At 44.6% G+C, this 13,533-nt stretch overlaps 1 protein-coding gene across 5 annotated transcripts in view; it reads right to left on the reverse strand.

The window, feature by feature from the left end:
- Positions 1–13,533, reverse strand: part of kirrel3l (kirre like nephrin family adhesion molecule 3, like) — a 48,541-nt gene that overhangs the window by 10,696 nt on the left and 24,312 nt on the right. For 4 of the 5 annotated variants that reach the window (XM_012862607.3, XM_012862609.3, XM_012862610.3 and 1 more), the window contains exons 2-8: positions 8,201–8,356; positions 7,410–7,559; positions 3,913–4,070; positions 1,940–2,090; positions 1,697–1,802; positions 1,242–1,390; positions 990–1,117 (exon numbers count right to left, since the gene is read on the reverse strand). In XM_012862607.3, the coding sequence (XP_012718061.2) occupies positions 990–1,117; positions 1,242–1,390; positions 1,697–1,802; positions 1,940–2,090; positions 3,913–4,070; positions 7,410–7,559; positions 8,201–8,356 (998 nt within the window). The remainder of the gene's footprint in view (positions 1–989; positions 1,118–1,241; positions 1,391–1,696; positions 1,803–1,939; positions 2,091–3,912; positions 4,071–7,409; positions 7,560–8,200; positions 8,357–13,533) is intronic. The other variant, XM_036132162.1, reaches the window with a different exon arrangement.

A 13,533-nucleotide genomic window follows, 5' to 3' on the forward strand; every position in this document is an offset into this window, starting at 1 on the left:
TTAATTGGCTTGGAAATGCTTTACATGTTCTACTCTTAAAATGTGTTTCATGAAGAAAGATTCTTGGTAGTGCGCTGCTTCCTACCTCCGCTCCATATATGAATAATGGTTTATAAAACTAACCGTCCAATACAAACTTGAAAGTTGTTTATAGGTTCACATACCATTTGCATAAATTACTATGATGATTTCAATTTTGTCTTGCCCTTACTCAGAAAATATGTCAGTAACATTTTAAAGATAGTTGCCAGTTTATGTTAATTTCACATTAAAGTGCTTAAAATAAAATTTCAAAGAAATGCAAGATCATATATCTGGGTCAAAAATGAAGACTTAAAGCAAAAATTATTCTAAAAATATGCGCTTACATTAGAAATAGATTTTTGATATAATGGGAAATCTTGAGAAAGATCAAATCTTCTCAAAATTAATTTTAAGGTCCACCATAACTCTGAGTAACCATTAGCCTCGACCTCTAGACCCATTTGTTCTGGATTTATACTGACAGACCAACATCCCAGCTCAAAATCCCTGAAACATTCCTTTAAGTAATGCTCTACAAAAGTGAAACAACAGCAAAACATTTGCATCTGGCAAAAAGAGAAGTATGGACACATGCTTTATTCAATGCCAGGAGAAATCTGATCTCTTTGTAAACTGTGGAGCGTCAGGTAGTAATTGTTTGGTTTGAACTAGTTGTCAGCTGATTGATTGACCAACTGATTGCCTTAGACTTATGACAGCACGCCTTGTGCATGCATTTTTCTGTATGAATCTGTCAGTGGGCAGACAGTTTTCTGCCAGAGGCTCTAGCCCTAAGGGAGCTAGCTGTGAGAGGTGTTGAAGATTCAGCCAGGAAAAAAGTGTCGGAAGAAGTGTGTGGGATTCATGCCTCAAGGCCATGTGCAAATGTTCCTCTCTAGAGGAATGTCGGCGTTGAGGTTTTACCATCAAGATAAAGTGGCGACTTGTTTTCTGGGTTGACTTACCACGCTGGAGCCGTGCTTTGTCCAGGCCAGGGTCAGAGGAGGGTTTCCAGTCCACGCGCAGGTAAAGGCCGCATCCATCCCTATGTCTACAGTCATCGGCTTGGGCTCTGACAGCAGTCTGGGGCCGACTAAGATAAAGCAGGCAGTTTCAAAAAACGAGAAATTACTTTTTAGACACTACGACCCTTAAAAATGTGGGGGAAAAAAAAACAGCTAGCTGTACTGCCTGACATGTTCCTCAGTGAAACTCACATTGCACATCGACCAGAGTGCTGACGTTGGTGCTGCCCACAGAGTTGGACACCTCGCAGGAGACTGGGTCGGTGAAGTAAGAATAGTCCACAGTCACCTCCAGGCTGTCCCCGTTGGCCTCTGAGATGGGCACTCCTCCTTTCGACCACCTTAGACATGAGCGCAATCACATTAAAATGAAGCATTCGTCTCAGCAAAGGCAATTAGTCATGCGTATGAAATCGGCCATTAGCCTATGCAAGGCCGGTGTCAATCAAACACTGCCAATTGTGAGGCCCATTTCGCCTAAAGAATCAACTTGTGAAGCTTAGATTTTTTTTTTTTATTTACCATCAACTCCATGCTTTCAAGCAACTTGGGTATTACAAATGAGCCAATCGTCGTCACAGATGTTTAAATCTGTTTTCATGGCCAAAGATCATTGGCAACAACTTTAACTGCAAGGATAAGAATACCTGTAACCGGTAATCTCAGGGTTGGCGGACGCAGAGCAAATGAAGAGAACTTTGGCCCCCTCAGTCACGGTCTGAGGCTGGACTGACAGGGTCACCGAGGGAGGATCTATGAGCAACAAGCACGTTCATGTTAAAGATGCAGGACTAAAGCTGGCAACCATTCAGAATGCAATTTTTTTTCGCACTCCCCATGTATTTTTTTTTATGTATTAAAGCTCTTTACGGACAGGTGCATGCACTCACGCTGGACGCTGATGGTGACTGAAGTCTGTCGTCCACCGGGGGCAGCTTGGTTGAGAACCCTGCAGGTGTAGGTGCGTCCAGAGTCGCTGTCTTCTGGAATGATGGGAAGCATACTGACAGCTGCCTCCCTCTTCCCATCCTCCATTGGAGCCTACAGAGTTTCGAAATCAAGGATGCAGCAACTTAGAAGAGAAAATCCTCTCAATGTTGCACAAAACAAGTCACTACCTTATGACACTGCAGGCCTTATTTTTCATGTGCAACGGCGTTAAAATGGCAGTCCATTTCTTTGGAATGTCAGTAAAGTCATATATTTTATGATGCAGCGGGGAAATATTGTGCTATTCCCACATTTCTGAGAACGATCCCAGTCAGCGCTCCTTGTTTGGCATCATCTTTTAAATCTATTTACTGCTTGGAAATCAATACCTCTAAGTAAGTAAAGGTAGATGCTTGGGATTTGGTTTACTGGGCGCTCACTTTCTCCCCTCTGCTTCTCATACATGCATAAAAACGACCGCGGGCGCGGTGAGGCAGCGCTTTGCAAAAGTGTTTATCTCCCTTGAACTTTTTCCTCACTGTCATGGTACAACCACAAACAGCATTTGCATTCTTTTGGGGTTTAATTTAATGGAATAACATTATTAGGTTGATAAGGAGAGTCTGTAAACAAGGTTCAAGTCTTGCCATAGTTCCTCAATTGGATTTAGGTCTCGACTTTGACCGGGCCATTCTAATACATGGATATGCTTTGATCTGAAACGTTTCATGTTATCTCTGGCTGCATATCTAGGCTTTGTCCTGAGGGAAGATGAGCGTCCGCCCCAGGTTTAGTTGCCCTCTAGCTCCGTCTACCTGCCCGTCAACTCTGACCAGCTTCCTGACCAGGTTTAGGCTATAAAAATGGGTTGAAAATGAATAGAAGTCAATGGAAGAAAAGGCATATTCCTCAGTAAGTATTTAAGTGTGTGTGTGTGTTTTTTTTGTGTGGGGGGGCAGTCGTGAGAACGAAGTGTCACACATTGAGTGCGAACTAAACCTTTTCCCCTGACAGCCAAATCGATGGAGCAGGTCTTTCACTTCCTCGGCGAGACACAAAAAGCATATTTATGCTAGATCAAATCACATCACTCCCTGTCACCACCACTCCCTCGGACAAAGCTTTGTCCACCCCCTCCTCCTGCTCTCAGTTTGGAAATATTGACAGATATTTTCTCTGTTTTACACAAAGCCGCTTCGTGATTTAACTGAATATTGATGCCCCTCTCTTCCCCCTTCCCTCTTCCATTCCTTACATCTCATATCCTCTCACATCCTCACCCCTGTGATCCTATACCCCAAACCCCCACTCCTCTACTGCCCTCCCACCTCCCTCTCTCTCTCTTTCTCTCCCTCTCTCTCTCTCGCTGCGTGCAGGCTTTCGCTTCCTTAAATGTGGCGTTTAGCGTCGTTTAGCGTGGTCAGGGAGCATGAAAAATGTGACACTTTCCCAGCCGCGGCCGGCTCACGCTCCGGCGCATCCCCCCATTGTGTCTCTGCATTGTTGTGGGTGATTTCTCCTCCGCAGAAGCTCTACTGTATGAAACGCTCATGCCTGTCTGAGCTTTGGCATGCTCCAGTTATGCTGTAGTGTGGCTGCAATAGCAAAAGCAAGAAAAAAAGGCGGGGGTGGGAGGGGTGGGTTGCGCCGTGCGGAGAGGAGGCATACGAGGCGAAGGTGTGTGGGTCAGGGATGAGTGATAAAAAGAGGACGGGGACTGCAGAGAGCCAAAGAATGGAAATCTTTGCGAGAGAAGGATGGTAATGCATAAAAAGAAAGATCTGAGGAAATAAAAAAAGAGATCTAGAGTCGTAACACCGAGAGGAGGGATTTTTTTGTTACTTTGAATTGTTCTGCAGTTATTCCTCTCCGACTCTAAAGCTCCACATGATTTGCACAGGTGGTCGGCGATCAAGCCCCGCTCTCGCAGTACCTTGGAATAGATCGCCGTGTCCATGACCTCTCCGTCTCTGTACCAGGTGATATCGGCCGCGGGTTTGGCTCCCGAGGCTCTGCAGGTGAGGTTGTGCGGCGTGTGGGCCTTCAGGCGAACGACGGGCCCGCCTTCCACCACCGGGTCCGAGGGGGGAACTGCGGAGCAGAACATAAACACACCGCTCAAGATCCGGGCGACTACGCAGCCCGGCTGAACCCCGCCGTAGCTCTTGGCTCCGCAACGACGTACGGCTATAACTTCTCACCGCTGAGCGCCTGTTAACAAGGTGCAGGTTTAGACATGAGAAAAGACCGAGAAGAGTTGTTAGTTGGCGGAGGGGAAAAAAAAAAAAAAAAAAAAAGAAAAACACTCAGCCTTATTTATTTCCTTTCTAGGGACTAGCATTATTACTCTATTTGCTCTCACTGTTGCAGAGCGATGTTTCAGCCGAATTGCTTATTTGTTCATTTATTTGCATGGTTTCGCACGCACCACTGGCAAGCCGAGCGTGCCACCCCTGATGAAGGCGTCTATCTCCCCCGACCAATAAGAGAAGACGTAAACATGGGGTTTGTGCTGGCCTTTCTCGCACCCTCCGCCGAACCAATTTCGCTGTGTGTATCTGAATTGTCAGAGGTCCTTCCGTTGCCGCGGCACGGACACTAATGGAATCCGAGTGCTAGGTGATTTTAATTTCCATGCCGATTCCCCTGACTGCACTCCCTCCGTTGACTCCTTTGACTGTGCAGGATTGCTTTGGTCTCATCTGGCCACATTGATTTATACACACACATACATACACAAAGCAGGCAGGCAGTTGCACACACAACACAGGAAAGCCCTGCTTCCTTTTTGATAGTCAGGGTCTTACAGAAAGCTAAACTTCATCCTGATTTTATTTCTGTGTTTATGTCATAGGAATGATGATCATGGACCACCGGTCAGAGTCTTTTAGGGTGCTTTCCTAGGAAAAGTGGCAGTTTTACATTCATTTCCACAGCTTTACATACTGCATAAATCTGTGTTTATATATGTATGTATGTATATATGACTGTAGACTGGTTTGTTCAGCTGTGAAACTAGATGGGAAGGAGGGGGGAAAGCATTAATCAGCCCTCTATTCAAGGTATTTACAGAGCCTTCTAAAAATACTCACACCCCTTGAACTTTTTCACATTTTGTCTGGCTGCTGCCAGAAACTACAGATGTATTTTCATTGAGATTTAATGTCACAGACCAGCATAATTAGTGACCAACTGTAAAGTGGACAGGAAATTTTACATAGCGGTCAAAATTTTATGCAAACTAAAATCTAATAACTGTTGTTTGCATTTTGATTTATCCACTTCAGTCAATACTTTAAACTGAAATTACAGCTGCAAGTGTGAAACTGAAATGACATTTTTGCTCATTCTTCTTTCAAATGAGATATTTGCCACTCTTCTATGGAGACCATGATCGTGGAGAGTCCTGTCAACATTTCTCTTTAAGATTCTTCTGAAACCTTTCTATGCAATGCATCATTTTTCTTTCACTTCCCAAGTATTTCCTACTTTGTGTATGTCTATCACATACAATACAATCACATACCCTACCCAGAAAACCCGATCTCCAGTACTTACCACTTTGCTTCAGTGGCCACAAATAAATGTAAGAAACAAACAGCCTTTGTGGCGCAATCTGCCGCAACGGCTCTGCATAAATTCTTCATTTGAGTTTCTCTCTACTCGGGAGGAATATTTGCTTGTGTGACAATTTATAGGCTATTGACAGGACTAATTAATGGAGTGGTGTTCCTTTGCATGCCAGCAGATGCCAGCAGCGCTTTGCCGACTTGAATAAGGTCTGTCACTTCTAATCCTCCCCACTCCAACCATACACCCCCGCCCCCACTCTCCCCCCCTCCACTTTTGAACGTCTGTGTGAAGAAGTAGATCACTCACATCACGTTAATGTACAAAACCGCCTTGCGGTTGATAGATGTTGCGGCTTGCTGCAAAATGTGCTAACTGTGCAGATCTGGACCTTCAAGCGACTGTGCGAGTCATTTGTGACTGCAGCAATCACATTATCTTGGACCTGTACAGTCTCGATTATTGCCACTGAGAGTATAGGCGTTTCCCCTCTTTTTTTTGTCGAGCTTTGCTTGGCACGCTCTTAAGACATGTTTTTGCAGTATAAACAAGATTTGAAACAGAAATGTTTAAAATCTTCCCCCACTCAGCCCACTGGAGGTGAAGTTAATCCACATAACGTAACTTTTAAACAAACTTACGCATGAACGGTGCTGTGAAAAGTATTTGGCTCTTTACATTTTTTTTCCTTTGTTGTCACACTTTACTGTTTCAGCATCAAATACATTTTAATAACAACCGAGAATAAGCTGGGCAAATACTAAATACGGAGCTCCCACTGCCAAATCTATCAGGTCATCGCCATCCAAGTCCAGCTGTGCACTCACACTTTCAATGGATAATTTTGTTCATTAAGGGAAGAAAAACAATGCACACCAACCACACCCTATGTAAAAAAACAACAACTGGTTGTATCAAACTTGGAGGCAACAACTGCAACCATATCTTTGTGGTCATTGGCCCCACTCTTCTTTGCAGAATTGTTTTAAATTAGACATATGGGAGAGCATGAATGACCTGTTTAAGGCGTGTGATATTGAAATTGTTTTGATGGTCTTAAGTTGCGTTCACACTGAACGCGGAAAACGTGAAAAATTCGCCGTGTTTGCGTGCCGTTGGCCGCTTGACATTTTGTCTCTCTCTCGCACAACGTGGTGAAATTTTGCCCGGCTCGCTTCACCGCATCATCAAACAGGGTGAGCGTCTATTCCTCTTGTCTGTTCAACTAATTGTGGTGCGCCTTATTTTACTGACCGAGTCACGGTGCTGTATGTAATGTGGAATGCCGAACAGCGGCGCCTGTCCATCTGTGTTCGGTCAGTAAATCCATCAGTGCTCAATGGAAATTTATCTTCCATTTTGAATGAAAAAAAGTTTAATCTCAGCTGCGGCATTCATCCTACATGATTGGTAAATGTGATGCGAATTGAAAGAAAAGTTCAAATTGTTGAACTTAAGCGAAATTTCACTTCACTCTATTCTAAAAAAAAAAAAAAAAAAAAAAGTATAACCTAAAGCAGTTTTAGAACCACACCCAACAAAGTTATGACATGCGATGTGTGACCATGGTGCTGCGCTAAAGGAAGGCAGACCACTAAGCCACGAGAAAGTGGACCCAATCACGACACAGCAGACATAACTGAGTCAGGGATTTGAATACTATGTCGCGAGAGATCCACAGCACCTTTTTAAAGTGATTATTTTTGGAGTCTTGCGAATCAGTTATCTTTCTGCCTTGGTGTTTTGCGATGAAGACACACCCCTGACTTATCCCCCTCCCTCTCTTTCAGAGCTCTGCCAGCCCGCAGAGCCTGGCACAAGGGCTGACTGGGAGGATCATGAGCAAGCTGTGTATCTTACCTAGCACAGTGAGCTTGGCACGGTGGGAGCGGAGCCCTGCCTGTGTAGCCTGACACTCATATTCCGCGTCATCCGCCAACTCCACTGAATCGATCAGCAAGCTGTGCTCGCCTGATAGCGGGTCACCCATTAAGGAATAGCGCGTCCAGCCTGCATGAAGCCAACAAAAAGAGAATAGAGTTAGAAGCAAACAATCCGAGCAACAACAAACACATATTTTGAAAGGAGTAAAAAAAATAAACATGCTCCTGCTCGGAACAAAGGCAAAACGTGGGGGAAAAGCTCTTTATAAGGCACAAGTGAAAACCAAACAGCACCTTACAGGGGCCAGGCATTTAGCTATTGTGCTGCCACAGTGGCATGAGGCTCGAAAACGCAACACGTGAGAGGGCTGCTGCCGCATGAGGAGGCTGTCCTTTAAACACAGACACAATAAAGATGGGGTTGCTAAGGTCAAGAGGAAGCCTCTCCGCTTTCTTACTGCGCTGCTACACATTTAAATGTCAGTGCGTGACAAAAGCCAATTGATTATCCACCTTCCTACAAGACTCTTAAAATGCTAAGCAACAAATTAAAGTTTGGTGTGTGTGTGCAGCAGGAGCCGATCTGTCAGCGGCGCGTTCGCCCCTCGCCATTCATTTGTGTAAAACCCCCAACGGCTGACAGAGAGCGAGTTGATTTCTAATGAGACCGGACATTGATCGCAACAAGACACAGAGGACAATAAATACGGAGAGGAGAAGGGGGGAAAAAAAAGAAAGGGGCCGTAGAAACAAGTGCAGTGAGCGTACCTGGTAGGTCTCTCTCTCCGCCCAACGCCAGACCATCTTTGGTCCACTGGACCATTCCTCTGTAACCCACAATCACACAAGGCAGGGTCACGGACTTGCCCTGCACCACCACCTGGTTCTGGGGCTGCTGGGAGAAGTAGGCCGCTTTGGTGGCTGCTGGGAGACGAGAGAACAAAAGGGCAGTTTTAAAATCTTTTCCCTGCTAATAAAAAAAAAGAAAAATTCAACCACCACCAGTTGTGCGATACCGATGAATGTTTAAAGGTACTTCCCAGTGGCATTTATTTTGCAATGAAAGAAAATACTCAACAACTCTACTCTGGTTGGGGATCAGTGACATCGCAAGAGGCACAAGAACCAGGAATTAGGAAACACTACAGCAGACGAGTGACTGTTGACAAAATTTGATGAGATTCTGCAGAGATCCAAGTTGCGTTTGAGTTGGAAAAAGGGGGTTTAACCTGCCGTACTGGAGCCAGAGTTCGACTTTGAAGACATAACAGGAAATACATTGTTCAAGCTAACCAGCGGGCATTGGTAAACAATCTGGCAGATGAGCTACTTTTTTTTTTTTTTTTTTACCAATTTTGATATAGATTCTGAAGCATTTTGAGAATGATTCAAGTTATAAAGGGTTAACATTTTTGTATTAGATCCAGAGTTTGACCGATGACATCGCAAGCGGCTCCAGAATCAATCGGATCGGCTGGCATTAATTAACACTAAGGTGGACGAGAAACTTTTGATAATTTTCAAAAGGATTCAACCTTGTGTGATCGAGCAAGAATTTGATTCCATTGTCCCCTGAGCCACGATGCAATCATGGATGGAAAAGCTGAAGCAGAACCTGACGATGATCATCTTGCATTTACCGTTCAGATTTATGTTTTCGCTCCCTGAGGGACCGAATAAACCCACCCTATGTGAAAATACAGTTTGTCAGCGGCACCTCGTAACTTACTTAACCTTATTTAACTCTTTCTAAAGACCATATGGTTCTTTGCTCACTGACATGATGCAAAAACACACTTCTGGGGGGGAAAAAAAATCTGCCACTCTTCAAAAGTGCTTTTCTGTAAAAATGGATGTTAAACAATCAAAACTCCATTAAAGTTCCCGGGGGAACCATCCGTTAGAGCCTGCTGAAAGTCAGCGGAGACACCTGCTGCCGTTTCGCTGCTGTGTTTAAGCAAAAGACGTACGCGCTCGCTCCAGATTGGCTGGATTGCCTTCACACACATGCCGAAGCGCAGCGTGAATACAGATACTCGGCTCCCAACTGTTTGTGCCTCTATGCTAAAGATTGGGTATTACAAATCCTACTGGCGGGCGAAAGATGGCAACACTCCAGAGGTAACTAATCCATAGGGGGAAGGTAGGTGGTGAGAGGGAGAGGAGAGGCGGTTGGTTGGTTATCTTCGTAGGGTGTCTGCGTGAGTTGGAAAGTGGACTTATAAAGAAAGGAGAAAAAAAAAAACTTCCCTCTTTCTGTGTCTATAGTTCTTTGTTGCACAGTGCAGAAAAAAAGGAAAGGGGGATGAAGGAAGATAAAGACGGTCCTATTCAGCCAGTGCTAAGCCCCCCCCCTTTTTAACTGCTTCTGTTGGTGGGAGCGCTTAAACAGACAGCCCCCCCGCCACCCCCCCCTTTAGCAAAGAAAACCCCTGAAAGGAGGGCAACATACGGCGGCCAGAAACGCGCTATTGTCCCCTTGTCCCTCTCTTTTAATAGGCCTCTTCATTTCCAATCAATCCTGCTAAATGCAAGTTTAATAGCTTTTCAATAGCAGCTTTTCCCCCCAGAGGGTGAATGGGATTTTCTCTGAGTCTCACTCTTTTCTCTTTCTTCATCTCTTCTCACTCCATTCTCTGTATTTTTTTTTTTTTTTTTACTCCAGTTCGAAAAAGGGAGTGGGCTTCCGAGATTGTTGGCACTGTTTATTCCGCACTCAATTACCCACTTCATCTCCGGGCGCACCGTGGACTGAACCTCCCCACTCTCCTCCTTCACCCCTTAAGCCCCCCCCCCCCCCCCCCTGCTGCCAGTGTCACACAACATCACAATTAAAGATGCCAAACAGTGAGCTCATCCCCGACATATTGTAGTTCTCAGCATCCCCCTCAAACCCGTTTTCATTTACACCCATTCTCTTTTACTCCCCCATTTGGCCCTAAGGATGTGTTAATGGTTTATTAGGGGAAAACAACCCGGAAAGCTTTCTCATACTCTCTCCCTGTGCATCGCTTTATCAAAATGCATGTGAGCAGCGGGTGCAAACAGGTAGGCTGTATGTGTGTCACGCACCGCGGATCAAAAGAGGGCAATTTGAGAGCGTCAATGAGAAGTGTAGTGTCTTCGAGCTCAGGCTATTAGGCATTTACCGAAGGCTGGAATTTTCCTGTCATTCTCTTTAAAAAAAAAACATTTTTTTTTCTCCGCCTGTCCCTAACAGGCTGCCTTTATGAGCTACTGAGTGTTTCCTCTTCCTCTCCTTGCAGAGCGAGCTGAGGAGTTTCTTTCCCTGTGCTTGCAGCAGAGCAAACATTGATTGCAATTAAGTTTCTCGCCCAGAATATCTAAATGTTTACAATGGGTAATAATTCACTGCATTGGTTGATTGTTAAGATGGATTAGACGCACTGAATTGTTTCTCTTTACCTCGCCCACATACCATTTCTCATGCTTGCAAATGGCAATTAGTGCCACGCGCGTGCGCACACACATATATGTGCAGCTATACAAACATAAACTGCAGAGCGTGTGCCGTAAAGAGTGTGCTTTCACACCCTATGAGTGATTCATGGCTCTCCAGATCCCTTATTGAAAACGCTGAACAGAACATCTCGACTGGCTAATGACTCATGCCAGATTCCTTTAATTCCTCCTTGCTGAATTAGACAATTCTTTGACGGTGTATTAGCAGCTTAATTACATGAATACATTTCTGACGTGTGGGGAGAAGGAGCAGAACCAGACAAAGAATTAGTGGAGAAGGAGCCGCTAGAAAAAAGTAAGTAGATGTGGGTGTAAAGAAGCTTGTTGTCGGTGTGCTGCTGTGTCGCGCACTTGTGCTCAGGCTCCCAAACGCAAACTGCACTACTTTGAGTGTTTTTCCACCGAGCTAAGCATGAGGAGCTTGCATACTGAAAGAAAACGACTTCAATCTTCTTGAAACATTTCTGCTGCGCGCCCATTCATCCATCCTTTTATCAGAGATTGGGCTGTGGGACAACACTTCCAGGAGCGAAACCGATCCATTTTGCCCAGCAACGCTCTCCAGCCCATTTCAGGGGAGTCCAAGATGCGTTGCCTCCTCTACCTAAAGCAGGTTCTCCTCCCAGTTTGGCATACCCACAAAACATCCACATGAAGGTGCCCAGGGGGAATCCGGATCAGATGCCAGAGCCACCTTAACTGACTTTTTCTCATGCAAAGAAACAGAGACACTTCTTTGAGCTCCTCGCCCTCTCTTTAAGGCCGAGCCCAGCCACCCTGTGGTGAAAATTCATTTCAGCCACTTCCGGGCTTCTATGGAGTCCAGTCATTATAAGATATATCATAAATGTGAGCGAGGGTTATAATGTAAGCAAGTAAGTAAAGTGTATTTATAAAGTGTCTCTCCCAGACACAAAGTCACAAAGCACAGTACAAGAAAATCACATTTAAGATATAGATAAAACACAATAAAATCATGACATAAAAGCCTGATGGAGAAAAACGGTTTTCAGTTGCTTTTTAAAAAAATTCTACAGAGTCAGCAAAGCGAAGCTGTGGTGGTAAACTCTTCCACAGTTTACGAGCCACAGACTGAAAGGCCCTGTAGATAGAGAAGTTCATCTAGAGCAGGGGTCTCCAAACTATTTTCTTCACCAAATGTTTATTATAATCTTTTTTTTATTATCAAGATTGCAACAACTATTTTTTTTTGTTTTCATTTTTACCCAATAAACTAAACCAAGGATTTCTGTATCTGTATCAACTAATAGGGTTTTGTTCAGGGGCCACACAAAAGTATTCCAAGGGCCTTTGGACGTCCCTGATCTAGAGCTTCACTTTTGGCTCAGCTCTTTCTTCACCACTTAAGACCAGAGCAACAGCCAACTTCTGACAAAGTTGAAATCTATCTCCTGCTTTACTGTGATGGACTAGCGACCCCTCCAACCCCCCAAGCCCCGTAACAGATAAGTATAGATAATGGATGAATCAATGGATATCTCCTGCTCTATTATACCATTGCTGATGAACAGTCACTCATAATCCATTTCTCATAACCACTGGTACGGGTTGAAGCATAGACGGACCAACAACTAAAGAGCTTTTCTCTGTGGTTCAACCTGGAGCACTCTCAGCAGATGAGGCCCCAGTCTCTCTCTCTCTCTCCATCTCCTGCAGCATCCTACAATCACTTGAGAACTCAGGAAGATACCTGGTCTCGCCGACCGTCAAAATGAAAGGAGCAATCCATCCTTTTCTGGATGAGAACCATGGCCTCAGATTCAGAGGACGTGACTCTCATCCCGGCTACCTCAAATTCTGCTATGTGCCAATCTACTACACACTGAAGGTCATGCCTGTAAGATGCAAAAAAAAAAAAAAAAACAACAACAACAACAACAACACTACATCATCTGCAAAAACCAATGACTGAGAACCTGAAGTTCCCAAAGCAGACACCCTCCTCTCATTGTGCATTTCTCAAATAGGGTCGGAAAGAAGCGGCAGCCCTGGTGGAGTCCAAGCTCAACTTTGTGTTAAGAGAGAGAACTATTCCCTACACCTGCATCAGCCTCCCCAAAAGCACCTTAAGGCACACTGTGGTGAGCTTTCTCTAGAGCCACAAACACATGGACTGGACAACCAAACTTGCACAACACCCTTCAGCAACATTGCGAGGGTAAAGAACTGGTCTACTAACCCATGGTATGGACAAATGCCACACTGCTATTCAGAATCCAAGGTTACGCAGTTCTGCAGTGAATGCTTGTTTATGTACTATGCTTCCTTATGTAGGGAAATATGTATGACGGTGATTATAGTTGTACAGGCCCACCGCAACATTGCATCCTGCATGTTCTCAATGCAACTCACTATGTTACATTTATTATGTTTCTTACCTTGCTTCATGTCTAGTGTGCGCTTCCCTCTCCTGGCAACAAGGTCGACACACATTAGGGCCTGTTAAATTTTAATCCGGATTTCTTAAAATGGAATATCATTTCACGCTGCCTGATGCACAAGCGACTAAGTTCATGTGTATTTCTTGCTGATGTTAAGAGCTTTGTGTTCTTATCCTGTCAATAAACGTGCTATGCGTGTCTGTGTGCATGCATTTG

Source organism: Fundulus heteroclitus, chromosome 3, assembly GCF_011125445.2.
Source record: "Fundulus heteroclitus isolate FHET01 chromosome 3, MU-UCD_Fhet_4.1, whole genome shotgun sequence".
Lineage (NCBI taxonomy): Eukaryota > Metazoa > Chordata > Actinopteri > Cyprinodontiformes > Fundulidae > Fundulus > Fundulus heteroclitus.